This window comes from Mytilus galloprovincialis, chromosome 5 (genome assembly GCF_965363235.1).
Source record: "Mytilus galloprovincialis chromosome 5, xbMytGall1.hap1.1, whole genome shotgun sequence".
Classification (NCBI taxonomy): domain Eukaryota; kingdom Metazoa; phylum Mollusca; class Bivalvia; order Mytilida; family Mytilidae; genus Mytilus; species Mytilus galloprovincialis.
This window is the reverse complement of record NC_134842.1, coordinates 58178185-58199323: the sequence shown is the minus strand read 5'-3', so window position 1 is coordinate 58199323 and position 21139 is coordinate 58178185. Positions and strand designations below refer to the sequence as shown.

The 21139-nt window shown below is 32.1% G+C and overlaps 1 protein-coding gene across 1 annotated transcript; it reads right to left on the bottom strand.

Moving 5' to 3' along the window:
* Positions 1-1771: 1771 nt before the first annotated feature.
* On the bottom strand, positions 1772-19830 carry LOC143076129 (phosphoenolpyruvate phosphomutase). Its single transcript, XM_076251784.1, has 9 exons — positions 19693-19830; positions 15229-15278; positions 11408-11504; positions 10043-10255; positions 9493-9593; positions 9109-9226; positions 6635-6714; positions 5789-5965; positions 1772-2032 (listed from the first exon to the last, which is right to left on the bottom strand). Exons 1-9 carry the CDS (start codon positions 19760-19762, stop codon positions 1949-1951), a joined length of 990 nt encoding a protein of 329 aa, XP_076107899.1. The 5' UTR covers positions 19763-19830; the 3' UTR covers positions 1772-1948.
* Between the last annotated feature and the right edge of the window lie 1309 nt (positions 19831-21139).

Below are 21139 nucleotides of genomic sequence, written 5' to 3'. Positions count from 1 at the left end.
ATTTGTATCGCAAAATCGGAAAAACTACGGAAAAATCGTAATGGTTGGCATCTATGAGAGTATTTTGCGTTTGAAATTATCTTCATAAAGAAATATCAGTATACTTCAAAAACATAAAGACCTGAACTTAAACTGAAGAAAACATGGAAAGATATGGCGAAAATGAGCACCCCACTCTACACGTTGACATTTATTTTAAATAACTTGTTATGCAAGAAAATATTGTTTTTGATTATAAAAAAATGTTCTGATAAATAGGTAACATTTGTAATATTCTTATCAGATAAATTCCTGACCTTTAGGATTGAAATCAAAACATATAATTTCCAATATTTTTAAATAAAAAGAATATTAAACAATTGCCTTCTTTGACTTCATAATAATTATTTTTGATTGTAATGATTGATTGATGTTTCACACCATTTTTAGTACTATTGGCTTTTCATGGCAGTCCGTTTTTATTGGTGGGGGAAGCCAGAGTGCTTGGAGAGGAACTACAACCTATGGCAGGAAAACTGATAATCCTTGTCAATTAAGATAGATTGGAATTGAACACATGTAGGGTTTAAACTCTCAACCTCAGTGTTGACAGGCTTGTGATACAGTAGTTGAACTCCTTAGACCACTTGGACATTGTTGTCATAATGAAATTTTGGTCAGTCAGTTTATAATATATTCAGACAACGATTAGATTTATGTTACATTTCAATTAAAAAAAAATGAAAGCTATGAAAAACTGAATGTTAAATTGGAATTTACACATTACAACCGCATAGTTATACTTATATCATAATACCAACATCCCATTTGTGTCAATAAAAAACAAAATTCACAGCTAATGTTCCCTAATGTAAAATTTACATTTAATAATCAAACATCCAATTTCAAAACAACAAAATTTTGTTTTTACCAATTATTACCTAACAACATATTTCCAACAATTCAAATACCTTTTAACACCTCTTTCACTAAAAATGGCACAATAAACAGCACGTAAAATTAAAGATTGGTTTGTTGACAAATATTTTAACAAAAAATATGGCATGTATCATTAATAAGATATAATCATTTGAATACTATAAACATAGTGTCCCACTAAACTTAGAGATATAGTCTACCAAAATCGCACTTTCAAAAAATAAAATTATGTGTTTGTTATTTATAATTAATATAGTATATAGATATAAAAAGATGTGGTATGAGTGCCAATGAGACAACTCCATCCAAGTCACAATTTATATAAGTAAACCATAATAGGTCAAAGTACGGTCTTCAACACAGAGTTATATGTTTAGTATAATTTTAACAACTGTATTTTAATTCTTGTTAATAAAAAAATGTTGACCTTTCAACTTTAACAATTGTGGATTAATCGTTTGATAAGGTTTGATTTTCACCATCTATGCATGGCGACAATTTCAAGTCATTTAAAGTTTTAAAATTCTAAATGTCAAATTATTTTCTCAAACATGCTATATAATAAAGAATAAGAATGCATGTCCATAAGACACCAAGTCCTGCTCGTAATAACATATCTCAATGTTCAGAGAACTTCATGGTAAACTACTCAACTTTATAAAGTTATACATGATATGTATGATTAGAATGTTCAGGGACTTGTGACATCTGGGTCAAAACCCTAACTAGTTGTATAAAATTATTCATATATAGCCATTAAATAAATATAAAGTCCTTATATGAAATAAATACTATCTTATATATTGCTTCAAGTATAAGTATATAAAAAAATGTATATTTTAGACCATACAAATACGAAAGTTTAAAACAGCAAATTTAATACATGTATGCACTATTGGTTAATAACAATTAATACCAGAAAAAAAGTCACCGGTGCAGATACTTTGCTGCTTAGTAATACCTTTAAGGCTAATTAATTTGCAAGTGAAATATTTAAAGAACACATTTTTTTAGTACAATGATTTCTAGTTTAATTTTTTGGTAGATATTTGTCTTCAGCTTGGACTAATTCATCATCTCTTTGTAACCTGAATATTTCTTTCACACTAACAATCTAAAATAAAAAGTTGATCATATATTTATAATATAAACTAGATATCATTGAGATGGGAGCCATCTCTGTGGGCCCCGCTGTCAATAACGTGGGGTAAATAAGTTGTATGGATAATCTGATATGAAGCATTATTTGAAGTTATTACATAGTCTCATGTGTGATTTTGATCTAAGATTTTAAGTTAAAACTGATAAATATTCTCATCTTACTTTCATAGTATAATAGTGATATGACTGCATGATGTGAACTCATTGTTTACTACTCTAAGGTGACTTCTGGATATATGGATTGATGTTTGAACAATATGTTTAAAGGTGCTGCCCAATTGATATTTGTCACATATTTTTAGAATTATGCCTTCAATATATTATGACCCACCAAGTATAAAGTATGAAATATTAATGGTTCTCGAGAGGTAGAGCGGACACAATTTGTTAAGAACAACGAACGGATGGACAGACCGACAGACTGATCTTAGACCTAGGATGCATACATTATGACACATTCTCTTGTGTTGGTTAATATATATGTTAAGTTGAAAATGTTTGTCAGGTATAAAGTATGAAATAATAACAGCTGTCCTCTCAAAATATAATGTGGATCAAATTTGTTAGCGATGGACAGACCAACAGACAGACAGACCTTTGACCTAGGAAGTGGTACATACATCATGACACACCCTCTGGTGTTGGTTAAAATGGATGTCAAGTATAATATTTGAAATCATAACGGTTCTCAAGATATAGAGCGGACACAATCTTCACCACAGGACACAGGGTTGTCAACTGAAACCAAAGTTTTTTTGACGTTGACCTTTGACCTAGGAAGTTGTACATACATCATGACACGCCCTCTGGTGGTGGTTAAAATGTATGACAAGTATATACTTTGAAATCATAACGATTATCTAGATATGGAGCGGACACGATCTTCACCACAGGACACAGGATTGTCAACTCGAAACCAAAGTTTTTGACCTTGACCTTTGACCTAGGAAGTTGTACATACATCATGACACACCCTCTGGTGGTTGTTAAAATGGATGTCAAGTATAAACTTTGAAATCATAATGGTTATCTAGATATGGAGCGGACACGATCTTCACCACAGGACACGGGGTTGTCAACTGAAACCAAAGTTTTTGACCTTGACCTTTGACCTAGGAAGTTGTACATACAACATGACACACCCTCTGGTGTTGGTTAATAATCATGTTAAGTATTAAGTATGAAATCATAACGGTTCTCTAGATATGGAGCAGACACGAAAGTGTTACGGACGGACGGACGGACAGACAGACGGACGGACGGACGGACTGATCACTATAGGGCGACCCGCCGTTGGCGGGGCCCTAATTACACAGAAGGCCCGAGAACACAGTTATTTCGTAGTGCATTTCTTTAAGACAATAAATTCAAATTATACTACCAGTGAGACAAATAATATCAAAATTATAGAAACGTCTACCAGCTCTAACTCAAAATATTGACAATTCTGTGTTAAGGGGGTGTAAAATTCAGTTTGACAGCTTCAGACGTGATAAAATTTGACCTTTTTGAACTGGACCAAATCACTACTTAACATAAAGATTCAGCACCCAAATTTTTTTAACATGTAATTACATCCCCATACTTAATATTTCATGCATTTAATATCAAGAAATAAATTGGGAAAGTGTATCAAATAAAACATGCAAGTAATACACTTTTTACACTAGGGACTATATTCGTGGACAACGAAAACCAAAGGACAATAACTGTGTCCTTGGACCAGAATTCTAAAGTTATGATTGCAATTCAAAATTCATCAACTTTAAAACATGTGAATGGGGTTCCATGGGATACAGATGATGCAATATAACTTTTAAAGGGGCATAAATCATGAACAAAATTGTGACACAACCCAAATTCAAAGTTGATATGTGTTTTATGGTAATAAGTATTGTTTTAAAGTTTCATAACATTTGATTGAGGCACACAAATTTTGGAACATACTTAGAGACATTCAAAAGTCACACTTAATGCTCCGGCCTCTTCAATGGGGGGATAAAAAAAAAACAGCAAGTAACATTTTATCTTGAATAATCATTACAAAATTCAAGTGATGTATAAAATTGAGAATGGAAATGGGGAATGTGTCAAAGAGACAACAACCCGACCAAATAAAAAACAACAGCAGAGGGTCACCAACAGGTCTTCAATGTAGCGAGAAATTCCCGCACCCGGAGGCGTCCTTCAGCTGGCCCCTAAACAAATATATACTAGTCCAGTGATAATGAACGCCATACTAATTTCCAAATTGTACACAAGAAACTAAAATTAAAATAATACAAGACTAACAAAGGCCAGAGGCTCCTGACTTGGGACAGGCGCAAAAATGCGGCGGGGTTAAACATGTTTGTGAGATCTCAACCCTCCCCCTATACCTCTAACCAATGTAGTAAAGTAAACGCATAACAATACGCACATTAAAATTCAGTTCAAGAGAAATCCGAGTCTGATGTCAGAAGATGTAACCAAAGAAAATAAACAAAATGACAATAATACATAAATAACAACAGACTACTAGCAGTTAACTGACATGCCAGCTCCAGACTTCAATTAAACTGACTGAAAGATTATGATTTCATCATATGAACATCAGGCACAATCCTTCCCGTTAAGGGTTTAGTATCATACCATCATAACATATATGAGAAGAACATAACCCGTGTCATGCCAACAACTGTTTTTAGAATAAATGTGTTTAGTTCCGATGCAAAGACCTTATCAGTGACTCAATATTAACGCCAAAATATGCAATCTTTAATGACTTGACAACAGTATCGTAATTATATCCCTTCTTAATAAGTCTATTCAAAGGTTTTGTAAGTTTCTGAGGTGAATACTGACACCTTTGTGCTTTATAAAGAATATTACCATAAAAAATTGGATGTGAAATACCTGAATGTATTAGAAGTCTGCATGTTGAGCTATATTTACGAATTATGTCTTTATACCGATGATAAAATTTAATAAATGTTTTGACTAGTTTGTGATATCGAAAACCCTGGTGTATGATTGCCAATTCAATGAAACTAGTATCCAAAAAGACCAAAGATCAAAAGTTTTACCTGCTTTAAAAACCTCAGTCTGCTATTATAACGAGTATTGTTAATTGCACATACTTATTTTTGTGTTACTGATAATTACTGCAATTGACAGTTTTCAAACTTCTAATTGCATATTCAAATACTAAAGCAATAGATTAAAGGATTGCAGAAAAAAAAATTCTCTAACAGACAGGATGTAAATCGTTTCCTTCCCATTGGCTTAGCTTAGACAAAATAAGACAAGTACTGAATGTCAAGAAGACAAAAAATCCTACACCACAAAAACATATGTCAAGATAGTCTTTAATGATAGAAATATGTCTTTATAAAATGACAATATCTTGTTGCTTGTAAATTAAAACAAGAATGTGTCCATAGTACATGGGTGCCCCACTCACACTACCATTTTCAATGTTCACTGAACCGTGAAATTGGGGTCAAAACTCTAATTTGGCATGAGAACTAGTAAGATCATATCTTAAGTACATGAGTATTAAAAGTTTCAGCACAAAGACATAATATTGAGATATTATAATTTGAGTATGTACTTTTAGTGACATATCTTACTGTCTATGCTTGTTTACTAGCAAGTTGAAAAATTTATTCAATGGGTCTGTCAAAAATTTAGGTGATATACGTGTACTACACGGATGAGCTATAGTTACCTTATCTTCTACATTAACTAACGATTGATCATCATAGATCTGTTTGGTTGTTTGTTGGATAGCACTGACAGAAGCTCTAAGGTTATGATTGGCCCATATAACCATAGAAACACCCATATCACGGAAATGGTCTGTTGGTGTTTTATAGTATTTTGTTGGAACAATCACTACAGGTCCCTGAAACAAAAAGATAGTTCGATAGTAAAGCAATGAACTGAACATTTATTTGTAAGATTCATAGTCTATAGTAACAACTGGTCAGTTCTCATAACTTCTCAATCCCTTTCCTCACAGATGTCACTAATATTCACCCGAACCTTTAAACCATAATCCTGTTTTTTCCTTATCAGAAAAGTATTACAAAACAAAATCAGGTGTAAATTAAAACCCTCCAAAAACACCAATTGCAATGAAAAGACCAAAATTATTTCTGGAACAAATACATTTCTTGACCTAAATCACAATCTAAAAATTTGGTCAAACAGGTTTCAAATAATGTCATGTCTAAAAAATCTCACTGTTTCCAGATCCCTGATCAAACTTTGGTAATAAAATTTCAGAAGTAAAATTTGATGTCTCCTATGATTCTTCTCTTGATTTGGTTCCAAATAATGATTTCATTATTTAGATGAATAAAGGAAGCTTTTGGGTATTGAAAAATAAGAACAGCACCCACGATACAAATACTCTGAATATATAGTAGAAATAATTACCACCCCTTACAAAATTGGAAAGGTTAAGATAATTTCCAAATAACCTCACTCCAAACATTTAATGATTTATCTAGCCCTCTAAAATCAGTAACATATTTATAAAGCAGCAAATCTTACAGATCACAATACAAACCTGATTGTTCCAAGCCTTCATAAAAGCCTCTATGTCCGAAGGATCAGCCTTTTTACTGTGCATTAAAATAGCATCTGCACCTATTAAAAAGATTAAAATCAAGAATATAAATTTACATTTATAAATTATAAGCCCATCAATGTATGCACACTATGCCAAACAAAACATTACTAATAGAAGTAAAATAGGAACAACTGCTGTGAAAGAACTTTTATTTGTGGGTATCAATTTTTGTGTTTGAGCATATTTGTGGTGCTAAACTTTGTGGATTTTAGATATTCTATACATTCTCTAGATTATATGTCTGTATCCATGTAGTTACATCTATATGATCATCTTTTCACATCTTGATTTGGATAACAGTTCTTATATTTCTTTGGACACTTACATTTGTGAATAAACTAGTACTATAGTCAACCAAGAAAACTACAAAAATTAGTACCCAATGAATAAAAGTACTTTCACAGTAGTTGAACAATAAGCATGGTGATCTAATGCTGTATTTGGTAGACAAGAAGCTGTTCAGCATGATTCTAAATAAAAAGGTATTAACAATTTAATGTTGCAGAGATAAGTGTGATAGAAATATTTCAGGAATTTATAAGTATTTTGTAAACAGATGGTTGATGAGCAATAAATTTGAAAATGATGTATAATTTGGTCATAAAAAGTTGATGAACTTTAAAATATATCACACTGTATAATATTGTCCAGTAAAGCTTGATATCACGAGTTGGTTGAACATTATGGAATAACCGTTTCACAAATGATATCGGATATGTTCCTTTTATGTTTTTTTTTTACATTGAGTCTATGGGAGCAACATTCTGACTTTTAACAGTGCTTAATGAAAAATGACAATAAAATCTTTAGGGTAGGCTATTTTTAAGCCGAAAAAGTAGGGACGGTAGGGTTACTGGAACCACACATATATTTTTATTTGGCCTGAGCACTTGTCCCGGAGCAAGTAAAACTGTAAATTTTACTTGTCCGGAAAAAAAGTTACTTGCCCTGATGGTCCCAATAAATATTGTAGTATTTTACTGTTAGCTAATATATGATTCTTAGCATTGTTTTGCATCCCAAACAAATCAGTGAAATCAATTGGTTTATATGTGTAAAAATTTAGGAATGTTGGAAATGGGTTTATATAACATCAATGGGACAGAAACTTAAAAGCAAACCAACTAAATGAAATGACATGTAAAAGACAAGTTTGCAGCATTGGTTTTTAATAAACATTGTAGCCAGTAGGTACACTACATATATACTAAATTTAGAAGACAGTGCCAGTGAAGAAATGGAAACTAAATAATAGATTAACTAATTATTTCTATCAACTGACACTTGGTTTTTTCTTGGTAGTTGAACACTTCTATTTACCACTTAGACAACACATAAGGTTGCCTTTGATCTATAAATAAGACAAAAACAAAACTTATTATCTGAATTTCTTTCCAAGGGGTAATCTGATATTCACGATGTCTGATATTCTCGCTTCCGTATTTTTTTTCATATACACCTTGACCATCTCCGTTTGCGTTTCATGCCTTTCGACTTGACTCGTCATTATTTTTGTCTTGCTTGCCCGATGTTTTATTTTAAAAGTATTCATCAATCTGAATCTTGATTCAAAATCTTAAGAAATGACACATCCGGTGAATAGCGGAAAAAACATAATCGACGATCCCGGGTCAATGGACAAAGCCAATGCAATATTATGTGACTCGGGATTGCATACTTATTTTTACTCATTTTGGTAATCGATTTATTTCCAGAGTTATGTAATATTTACCGTCATGAACATTGATGTTTTTACTTAAATATATGTTTTTACTAGCTGATTATTGGTTTCTTTTATATAAATTAAACATCTTTATACGTTTTGAAATCAATCCTATATTTTTGCTGAATTTGAACTTTGTCTTGTATATTATTTTACTTGTCCACGGGCAACCAAGACAAAAATAATTACTTGTCCGGGTGTTAAAATGTACGAGTCGGGGGAGTCGGGCATAGCATTTCCACACCCCTGCACATGTGGAGCAGGATCTGCTTACCCTTCTGGAGCACCTGAGACCACCCTTAGTTTTTTGGTGGGGTTCGTGTTGTTTATTCTTTAGTTTTCTATGTTGTGTCGTGTGTGCTGTTGTTTGTTTGTCTTTTTCATTTTTAGCCATGGCATTGTCAGTTTGTTTTAGATTTATGAGTTTGACTGTCCCTTTAGTATCTTTCGTCCCTCTTTGATACCAACTTTCAAAAAGGTTCTGGAGTCGATTTCACAAAAAACTTACGACTAAGATTGATCGTAAGTATACTGAATTGTTCATGACTTACGATCAATCTTAGTCTTAAATATTTTTGTTGAAAGCGACTCCTGATTTGTAGTTCCTTAGACAAATGCACTGAAAATAACATACATAGTTATTAAATAATTATGCTCATGTAATAAATACACCAGCTAGTTTGTTTACCAGCATTTCTGTATGCTTCTGCTCTTTTCAAAGCTTCATCTAAACCCCAGCCTGCTATAAAGGCTTCCACTCTAGCCACAATACAGAAATCAGGATCTGTCTGTGAGTCCTTACAAGCCTGAAATTAAGTGTGGTACTAAATATACATATTGTGTAAGTGTCAGTCTTAAATTGATCATACTGGAGTTTTGTAATGGTAATTATTGAAATTTTATGTAACATCTTATTCTTCATCATTTTTTTATATGCAAATAAACAGAATCAAAATCTTTTGACAGTGGAATTTCTTTAATCAGAAAAGTTACAATTCAAGTTTTAATTCAATTGATGAAAACACTTCTAAATTGAAACCTTATGAAAAAAATTTATATCTATTTTTATTACCTTGATTTTCAAAGCAAATTCCTCTATATCAGCCAATGGCTGTGCTCTTCCATCATGTAGAGAGTTTGTTTTAGGGAACAGTTTGTCTTCTAAACAGGCACCTTAAACAGATATTCATTACAAATTAGTTCATGCTAATGGAGATTGGAGAGCTAAATTTGTAGCACATGCTTTTCACCTTTTTTTTTTAGTTTTTCATATATAAGTTAAGTTATATGCCCCTAAAATTTTGATTTTCAAGTACATGTATATATAATCTAGCACACCTACACACACAATAAAAGATATCTGACAATAAATGTATACAAGGTCTTCTATTTGTAATTAGTTTTAACAAGTTGTTTCAGCAGACCTAATTTGTACAATTTAATCAATCCCAGCCTATTCTTTCCTATGAAGGCAAACATGTTTTAGATTACTTTCATTCATTTCATGAATAAGCCAAATTATTAAAGGTGATTTCAACCAAATTTATGTGTTATCTTTTTTTTTATCCTAAACTGGTTACTTGTAAATTATAACCATGTTTGTAAAGTACACATCATTATACCTGCTACTCCTCTATCCTCCAGTTTTCTGACTAGTCGTCTAGCATTATTGAAATTCCCATATCCTGTATCCGCATCCAGTAGGATTGGTACATCTGAAGCATCACTCATAAACTCTAACACTTCTACAACTTGTGTCCATGATGCTTCATTACTGTCTCTCACACCTAGCTGGGCAGATACTGACAATCCACTCCCCCATATACCCTTAAATCCTATAAAAGATCAATTTAGTGAAATTAATACACAAACAACAGCTGATCAAAAGAACTACATGGTTACTCTAATTAAGTGTTTAAATTTCATGTCCTTGATCTGATTCCAATAGACAGAAGACCAATCAATTATATAATATTAAATATGTACACAAAACGAGGGAATTATATGTCCTTCCTGCTAATACTACATAGAATACAATTTAAAATTATTACAAGCTAAACCTTAAACATTGCATTATATTTAAATCTAATAACACTTTTTATCCTGTCTCATGTTGCTATTGTCATGACTATATATATTATGGTACTATACACAATGGGAGGTAACTCTCATTGTACATAATTGATAGCAACTTGTACAAGATTGACTCCCTGTGATACTTCATCACAAGTTTTAATTAACATGTGGTTTTAAGCAAGAGAGCATGTTCCAGCCACTTTTTATTATGTAATTGAGTGTTTTTTTCTTTTGTTGTTGTTGTTAATTTTTTCTAATTACTTCTTTAATTACCCACATTTGGGTTCAGGTGCTTCGAATTCATATTGACACTTTGGTCATTGTAGCTTATTGATACCATGCTTGGTATAAATATATTTCAATGCATTATTATAATAAAGCACATTTTGCCAAACACTGTTAGTTGTCAATTTAGACCACAAAATCAAATATCCATAAAAATGCAAATTTTCTTCAATCCCCGAAAAATTGGTAAAAACAAAAATAATTGATTCTTCAGTTAGTAGCTGCCCTTAATCAAAGCCTTGAAAGTATAACCGAAAACTTTTGTTGATCAAAGACTGTACAAAAAGAACATAATTTACTAATATTTGCTATACAGTGTGGGTCTTGCTCATTATTGAATCATAATGCTGTAAAGGGACTTAAATAGTTGCTAACATCTACAACCTTTGATCTCTAGTAATAAAAATAAATTGTCTCCTTGGCAATCATACCATACCATCATTTTCCATATTCATGATACATGTATAGGTACATAGAATTTTTAAGAAAATGGATTTTTTAAAATAAACAATGTATACACATTTATCATGTTTATCATGAACTAGGTTTCACACATTTTTAAATATTAACATTTTCCTTTTTAAACAGCAAAACATTTAAAAACTAATAAACAGTACTTTAGTTACCTGCTTCCTGAACTATTCTGGCACTAAGACCATTATGAGCCTCCATTATAAATTCTAAATCTTTGGAATTCAGCATCTGTTTCAACTGAGTAGTTTTCTGGAAAAAATATTTCAACTTACAACTTTTGATTTTATAATAAAATTGTGGATGGAAATGGCAAATGTGTCAAAGAGACAACAACCCAACAAAAGAGCAGAAAACATATGATGGCCACCAATGGGTCTTCAACACAGCTAGAAAATCTAGCACCAGGAGGCAGACTTCAGCTAGCCCCATAACAAAAATGTGTACTAGTTCAGTGAAAATGGACATCATCATGATGATCATGGTCATACTAAACTCAAAAATTATATAAATGAACTAAATTAAAAAATCATACAAGATTAATGAAGGCCAGAGTCTCCGACTTGGGACAGGCAAAAAAATGTGTTGGTGTTAAATTTGTTTAGGGAGATCATCAATCTGCCTAACTTCAAAGCCATGCTACAATTGGTAAAGTGAAATAGTTCTACAGTGTATTTCCACAACCAAACCTACTCCAGCAAGTCTTGGACACACTCTCCAAACTATTCAATTTAAAAGTTGGATTCATGAAAATAAAAATTAATACATTTTTGTAAGGTGAAACTTTTATCCAACAATTTGATTGATATTTAAATTTAAACTTTAGAAATATTAGTTCAATTTTTTTATTACAAAATAAGATGCTATACATTGTACTTCTTTTACTCAGTGTATTTTCTTAAATGCTTAAAATGAAGACTGATATGAAAGTTTTAATAGATAAATCCATACAACCAAATGTTTTTCCACTGACAGATTTTTGTATAGAAATGTCTGTGTTGATATGTTGAGGTGAAGTACATTCTCATCTGTCACTTAGTTACATATGTGTACAGATTTATCTATTGATTCTATGTTATCAATTTAAGATCAAATTTTATACAAAAGGTTTCCACAATCAATAACTACACTGTTGGGTGTAGAATTCATTTATCTGATCATCTCTTTAATGATGCTTATTAACAATCACCATTTAGTCATTGTTAGTGTGTAACATGTTTAATAAATTTGGAAACATGCAGGACATGTTAAACTACGATATTTCAGGTTAATATTTCAAATTTGAGTGGGATGATAAATAATGGATAAAAGAGGTACATGCATGTGCAATTCTGTAGTTCATTGACCAAATCATCCATTTAAAAAATTTACAATTTTGATATAAATGTTTATCAGTTATATATATATCAAGCTTATGTTTGGTTTCAATTGATATACTGTCTCAAAGGACATATAGGAGAAGCTTTTTAATCTGAATTTAAAACTGTAAGAAACAACATCATTGTAACAAATCTATAATTAAGTGTCAGGTTTTGGAGCAGGTGGCAATTCCATGATTAGAATTGCTGAAAAACAAACAAGTAGTTTTACTGCATTTAACCCTTCTTGAAGCTAATAAAAAACAAATCTCTCCTTACATAAAATACTCCAGGGACAATTTTTTAATCATTCTGCCAATATTACTGTATGATTACCCAAAAAGGTACAATTTAACTGAGGAAACTGATGATATACATGGGAAACATTCAAAGTCAGATAATATAGCAAGTCCTAAACTTTGATTATAATCTTGTCAATGTTACCCCTCTCCAAATTGACATCAAGTGTCTATTATATTAAAGTGGGCTACACATGTAGCTAAGTCAATCCTGGGGATTAATATATGACAGGGCCTAAATTAAAATATAGTTTGTTTGCCCTTTTCCGACCCTATGTTTTGAAACAGGGTAGGTAGGTAGGTAAAATATTTTATTTTTTTCCCCAAAAAAATAACTTGGCTCGGTATATTTTTTTTCATGGGTAGGCAGGTAGGTATAATATTTCATTTTATAGATAAAAAATCTGCATGTCATTTTTGTCTGTTTTGCTTTTGCTAATAAGTTTCTGGGACAACGTTTTGAAAAAAAATATCATGTAGAATGTGAAGTTAATTCATATGCACTACTATTTTGTTTTCAAATATCAAAATATAGAGCTGTGCCGCATATTTTCAATGTTTATATATGCCTGGAACTTTGAAGAGTTTTAACTTGCACTAATATTCTGTACTACGTACCTTGTACCTCTACCTAAAGGTTTTCTGTAAGAGATAACTTTGTCCTGGTAAAATATGTCTGGGCAGACATACATTACTAGTAGAAAAGGTTCCTAGTGTTCAAATTTCCGTGTGTGCCTATGTTTCCAATAAAAATGCTACAAGACTTAAACTCAATTGTCACGTATTTTACATCGCATTTATAAATGATCTGTATGGAAAACTTGGGCGATTTTACTGCCAAATATTCTCCACTTTACAGGCTTTTGTAACCTTTGGTTCATGTCAAATATAAATAATATAGCAATGCTGGTCGAAGGCATTGTTAACATAATCATCCTGATCTACGGATCACAAAAGGCCATAACTATATAGAATACAACGTCCGTTTACACAAAATAGTTTGTATACACGTTGATAATTTTGTATTAAACGAACTTTTTTGTAAATGAACCCTGCTCTTCAAGTATAACGATACAGAGTTAACGTACGTCATATCATGATTTCAAAGCGTTCAACATCGATTTCAACCAAATGCTTTGAACCTCTAAATGCAATCGTGTCAAACGCTCACGTGATACCAAACGGACTAGACCTTATACATGTTATACGATAAAGATAAAACCCGAGGATTCCGGTAAAAAAAGTTTTGAGCGGGAAATACAAATACAAGATTTTTTGTAGGAACGAAAAAATAAAATAAAATAAAATCTTGCTGGTAAATACAAATAAAAGATTTTCAGGCGGAACAAATTTATAGGGTCGGTCGGTAAAGGGCAAACAAACAATATTTTAATTTAAGCCCAGCCTTAAACCTGTGCTCTGCATGAAGGATAAATGTACATACATGTATGTCGGCCTTGTCTTTAAACTAAATCCATTAGATGTTGGATGTGTACAGATTGATAGTTTAGTCCTAGATACATGATTTTTTTTTATTAGTTGTTGGTGGCTTAGAACTAGGTGTGACTTAACTGTGAGTACTCTCAGATATGTACCTAGTGTCTTTTTGTTGTTGGGATGCACAGGTAAATTTGTTTTTCGTTCATTTTTTGTACTTAAATAAGGCTGTTAGTTTTCTCGTTTGAATTGCTTTACTTTGTCATTTCGGGGCCTTTTATTGCTGACTAAACTTTCAGTTGAAATCTGTTTTATAAATGAAAGGTTAGATAATTGTTAAAGCTGGTACATGTGCAAGTTATTCATGTTTAATAATACAAATTAGGACATCTGTCCATTTATAGAATATTTATGGAGAACACTGCATGTGAAATCAAAAGGTTGAACACTTCTGCTGAAGTGGAAAACATTCAAGGTGTTTAATTGCTGTTACAACAAACAGCATGTCAGTTTAATAGCTCTACAGAGCTCATGACTCTATGTTAATATATACCAGTCTTGCCGGACTCTACAATATATAACTACATGTAAAATTTACTTACTTAATTTCTTGGCCTGAATGTCCTCAGTTTGAAAGTTTCAAATAGGGCTCTCCACACCAAACAACAAAGCACTTTATAGAGAAATTTCACTCCCTAGGATTTCTGTTGCAGTACTATCAAGTTTCAGACCTTATTTCAACATTTTCAAAAATAAATACAAGGATATTGAAATCTTTCCTTTCTAAAATCTTTGCTACATTTGCACCCAAAATTTTATAATCAACATATTAATAATATTCTGTACGTCCCTTCTACATGTATGTTCTGAAACACAAATTACCTTGACTTTAGTTGACATAGCTCTCTTGATAACTTGTCCATTTCCAATTTCTGTAATAATATATCAAATTCTGAGAAAATACATGTATCTGTATATATAATAATACAAACCTTGATCTAAACATGCTAAATATTATAAACTTCTCATTTTTTTAAATAAGTGCATTCGTTATTGTAGAAACATTAATATCACATTAAGGCCAGGGTTTTTTATTTGTTGGTTTACAGATTTTCTCCAAAAACTAGAGGCTCTAAAGAGCCTGTGTCGCTCACCTTGGTCTATGTGAATATTAAACAAAGGAAGCAGATGGATTCATGACAAAATTGTGTTTTGGTGATGGTGATCTGTTTGTACATCTTACTTTACTGAACATTCTTGCTGCTAACAATTATCTCTATCTATAATGAACTTGGCCCAGTAGTTTCAGAGGAGAAGATTTTTGTAAAAGATTACTAAGATTTACGAAAAATGGTTAAAAATTGACTATAAAGGGCAATAACTCCTAAAGGGGTCAACTGACCATTTCAGTCATGTTAACTTATTTGTAAATCTTACTTTGCTGAACATTATTGCTGTTTACAGTTTATCTCTATCTATACTAATATTCAAGATAACCAAAAACAGCAAAATTTCCTTAAAATTACCGATTCAGGGGCAGCAACCCAACAACAGGTTGTTCGATTCATCTGAAAATTTCAGGGCAGATAGATCTTGACCTGATAAACAATTTTACCCCATGTCAGATTTGCTTTAAATGCTTTGGTTTTTGAGTTATAAGCCAAAAACTGCATTTTACCCCTATGTTCTATTTTTAGCTGTGGCGGCCATCTTGGTTGGTTGGCAGGGTCACGCCACACATTTTTTAAACTATCTATCCCAATGATGATTGTGGCCAAGATTGGTTTAATTTGACCCAGTAGTTTCAGAGGAGAAGATTTTTGTAAAAGATTACTAAGATTTACGAAAAATGGTTAAAAATTGACTATAAAGGGCAATAACTCCTAAAGGGGTCAACTGACCATTTCAGTCATGTTAACTTATTTGTAAATCTTACTTTGCTGAACATTATTGCTGTTTACAGTTTATCTCTATCTATAATAATATTCAAGATAATAACCAAAAACAGCAAAAATTTCCTTTAAATTACCAATTCAGGGGCAGCAACCCAACAACAGGTTGTTCGATTCATCTGAAAATTTCAGGGCAGATAGATCTTGACCTGATAAACAATTTTACACCATGTCAGATTTGCTCTAAATGCTTTGGTTTTTGAGTTATAAGCCAAAAACTGAATTTTACCCCTATGTTCTATTTTTAGCTGTGGCGGCCATCTTGGTTGGTTAGCAGGGTCACGCCACACATTTTTTAAACTATCTATCCCAATGATGATTGTGGCCAAGTTTGGTTTAATTTGGACCAGTAGTTTCAGAGGAGAAGATTTTTGTAAAAGATTACTAAGATTTACGAAAAATGGTTAAAAATTGACTATAAAGGGCAATAACTCCTAAAGGGGTCAACTGACCATTTCGGTCATGTTGACTTATTTGTAAATCTTACTTTGCTGAACATTATTGCTGTTTACAGTTTATCTCTATCTATACTAATATTCAAGATAATAACCAAAAACAGCAAAAATTCCCTAAAATTACCAATTCAGGGGCAGCAACCCAACAAGGGGTTGTCGGATTCATCTGAAAATTTGAGGGCAGATAGATCTTGACCTGATAAACAATTTTACCCCATGTCAGATTTGCTCTAAATGCTTTGGTTTTTGAGTTATAAGCCAAAAACTGCATTTTACCCCTATGTTCTATTTTTAGCCATGGCGGCCATCTTGGTTGGTTGGCGGGGTCACGCCACACATTTTTTAAACTAGATACCCCAATGATGATTGTGGCCAAGTTTGGTTTAATTTGGTCCAGTAGTTTCAGAGGAGAAGATTTTTGTAAAAGTTAACGACGACGGACGACGGACGCCAAGTGATGGGAAAAGCTCACTTGGCCCTTCGGGCCAGGTGAGCTAAAAAGTCAGGTAGGGCAGTCGGGAGAAAAAGGATAAAAAAAAATCTTTCAAGACAGAAAAATATGCAAAATGAATATATATTTCACCTTTCTAACAATATGTTTGTTATGCTATTTTGTCATCATTTCTTAGATTTTAGTTCGATGAAATTCCATTGCTTAGCTGTCATAAACATCGCATGACATTCTAATAATTTTCCGTAAAAAAGAGGGTGCATGGATAAAGACGAAATTAAATCGTCATTTCACAAACAAGAAAAACAGATTTGCGTAGCTCTTAATCGGTTCAAGAAAATTTGGTGAATTATGATCTTCAAGCAAGAAAACTGATGAAGAAAAAAATTGTAAAAACGTCGTACGAAAAATAGTTTCAACACATGTGTCAAAAACGTAATAGACTTGTCCACTGGAAAAACAAGACTCGGGTTAATCTGTTGTCATGCATTCCCGTTTTTTATCCAAATGGACGATATTTTTTTTATCTACATGTATGAAACAAAAAAACTCCAAATGATTATTTAATATTCAGTACTTTAACTTGATGTCTTCCACCTGTCATTTCATAAAAAGAAGAATATTTTAATTATTTTTCAGGGATAATGCATTTGTTATGGTCGGCGAAAATAAAAAAGCATGAAAAGTCAATTTTATTTTTATTGTGGAAATCGACAAAATCGGGTTGGCAGATCCGTAAACCAATAAATTAAAAAATCCTGGCCTAAGCAAATAACACTCATATATTATCATCATTGGTAATATTTTTAGTTAATTTAGAGAAAATGAATTAATTTGATAATTTAACTATGCAGACCATACAATAGATTCCTGATGTTTTTATCATAAAAAAGATGTAATTCCATTATTCCTTTGAATTTACATCTGCTACTACAACCAGAGTTAATTATAGTCTTTTTACATATCATGCATATGAACAAGTATTTATAAGTATTAATTATAGCAGGTTAGTGTCATTTATACATATATCATCAAATTTTAGAAGTCTTTTAGTATTGTTTTTCTAACTTAACATAACCTGATAAGTATTTAATTAACATTGCTCACCTTTATGAGGGTTAAAATTCCCTTTACCGTTTGGCGTCAAACGGTCATTTTTAGCTACCATTAGCGTCAAATTGGTTATTATTTTACTGTGATTCGTCAAAATCCTTATCATTATTCGTCAGAGGTCTCAAATATTTATCGTTACCGTCATTTTTTGGAAAAATTTAACGTTTCATTAAACTCAATCGATTTTTTTATTATCATGACCCAAAATTTACTGTTACATCATTTGGCAAGAATTTTTACCGTTATTCGTCATGAAGGTACCCTCCTATATTGTACATGTATAATGAAGGTACCCTCCTTTATTATACATCAACATGTATGGTTATTTACAGCAAGGATTTATATAACGTGACGGTACCCAAATTGCACCTATTTTGACAGTTTTTTCACCTACGTTGTTTTATGATCAAGAAAAAAATGTCCATACTGGGTTTATTTTGTAGCCCTATCCTTCTTCATTGTATAGGTACACCAATTTGATTTTTAATCCATATTGACTCATACAAAAATGGGTTTGAATCAACCTCCAAACTATCCATGATTCTGTAATGAGGAGTACCCAAATTGCATCCATGCTTAAATTCACATCGTCAAAAGTCTAATAACCGAGCTTTTGTTTAATTTCTTCAAATATTTTGAACAATTGGATATTAGTCCATGCTTACTCCTCATATTTTACGAAATGGATACTTATAATATATTGTATTTGCTAATTTTAAAAAGATGACGTTTTGATGACGTCGCATGGTGACGTTTTCGTACATTTTGCTTTTTCAGTAAACAGTCCATCTGTTGATAAAGACTGTGATCGTTTTGTGTATATCTAAATATGTTTACCTATGTTGAAAGATGTGCATAGTATCAAATCATAAAAATACAAATTGTTTAGTCTCTAGGAAATCTTGTAAGATTTCCGTTGCAATTTTTTCTAAATAGGTGCAATTTGGGTACTCAGTGCAATTTTGGTACCCTTACGTTAGTCTTACTATAGTGACTTTTTAGACTATACAAATTATCCTTGTTTACAGATAAGAACTTTTTTTAATATATTTGCTTTGTTACAGCTGAAAAAATCTGCAGGTCACTTATTTCGAAACTTGGCAATAATCAGGGTAAATTTTAATTATCAGTTTTTTTTCATTATTAAAAATATCATTTAGAAACACCAGTACAATCCAAATTGCTGACATTGTTCAACTTTTCGGTACTCGAGTCAAACTTTTTCGAACTGGTTTACTTCTGAATGTTACCTGTCGCCTACTTACAATACCGGTATTACATACGGAAAGAACCAGTTCACGCACATTGCCGGTGCGTGCCAACATGAATCTAAACATTTTGTTTAAATATTAAAGAAAACATAACTTATTCTTACCATGTTTCATAGGTATATTCAACATTCTGCAAAACTTAAATAGTCTATAACTTGATGAAGTTCCTGCCATCTTGATTTAAACTGCCACGCAACTCAGTCGTGTTCGATCTTTTTTCTTGTTTACACACGTGACCTGGGTAACAATAACGGTATACGTATGATAAATTAATCCGGATTGCAATTCTCTCAAATATTTTCACGATGCAAGGATTTTCACTATACAAATCTTTGCATGCTGTACTTAAAATAATTCTTATCATTATATATCCTCAAACTTATATTCAAAACAAATTAACCATTTTCTTTACCACAATCTCAAATAAGATACTGAGATAGAGACTGAATTTTGCTTATATACATGTATCACTATGATTGTATATTATTCAAACTTTAAATTTCGTTAATTTATAACGAAAATCAAAACAAACTGACAAGTACATATAAATGAATTATCTCAGACTATGTAATATATTTTTTGCTCTATTAAAGTATGTAAAGATAAAGATGTTGCTGAATTTCATTTGGACCGTCAAAATTCTATATGACTTATTATCCATATATCTGGAAGACTAGCAAAATAAAACCACATATTTGACACTTTCAACATGTTCAATGCATTGTCCTTATTGACGGAGAAAAACCTAAGCAATAAGCGTTACGGACACCTTTATTAAAAATATGTACGACCACTTTAAAGAAATTTACCAGCTAAAGCTTCGTTCATTCTGCTATTTGTACTGACTGTCACATAGTATAAAAAAAGAAGATGCCGGGTATGATTGCCAATGAGACAACTATCCACAAAAGACCAAAATAACACAGACATTAACAACTATAGGTCACCGTACGGCCTTCAACAATGAGCAAAGCCCATACCGCATAGTGAGCTATAAAGGGCCCGATAAGACAATGTAAAACAATTCAAACGAGAAAACTAACGGCCTTATTTATGTAAAAAACAGGTTAGGGGAGGTTAGGGATCCCCTTACAAGTTTTATCCCGCCACATTCTGTATGTATGTGCCTGTCCCAAGTCAGGAGCCTGTAATTCAGTGGTTGTCGTTTGTTGATGTGTTACATATTTGTTTTTCGTTCATTTTTGTACATAAATTAGGCCGTTAGTTTTCTCGTTGAATTGTTTTACTTTAGTCATTTCGGGGCCTTTCATATATAGCCTATGCGATATGGGCTTTGCTTATTGTTGAAGTCCGTACGGTGACCTATAGTTGTTAATTTCTGTGTCATTTGGGCTCTTTTAAAGAGTTGACTCACATCTTCTTTTTAATATAAACTTAAAATCCTGCTGAGTGAAGAAAAAAGAAAAAAAAATCTATCTCATTCTTGCAGATCTAACATTGTCGATAGATATAAGAAGATGTGGTATGACAAATATTGTCGGTCTAGATTTTATACTAAATAATAAGAATGTGCGTTTTGCCAAAAAGCAG

What these genes read in the sequence shown, in the direction of transcription:
- LOC143076129 (XM_076251784.1), bottom strand. Translation starts at nt 19,762, where the DNA reads ATGGCAGGAACTTCATCAAGTTATAGACTATTTAAGTTTTGCAGAATG. An exon ending in GAATATACCTATGAAACATG is followed by an intron (nt 15,279 to 19,692) that starts GTAAGAATAAGT and finishes ATATTATTACAG; the next exon opens with AAATTGGAAATGGACAAGTT. An exon ending in AGAAGCATACAGAAATGCTG is followed by an intron (nt 6,715 to 9,108) that starts GTAAACAAACTA and finishes TCTTTTTAATAG; the next exon opens with GTGCAGATGCTATTTTAATG.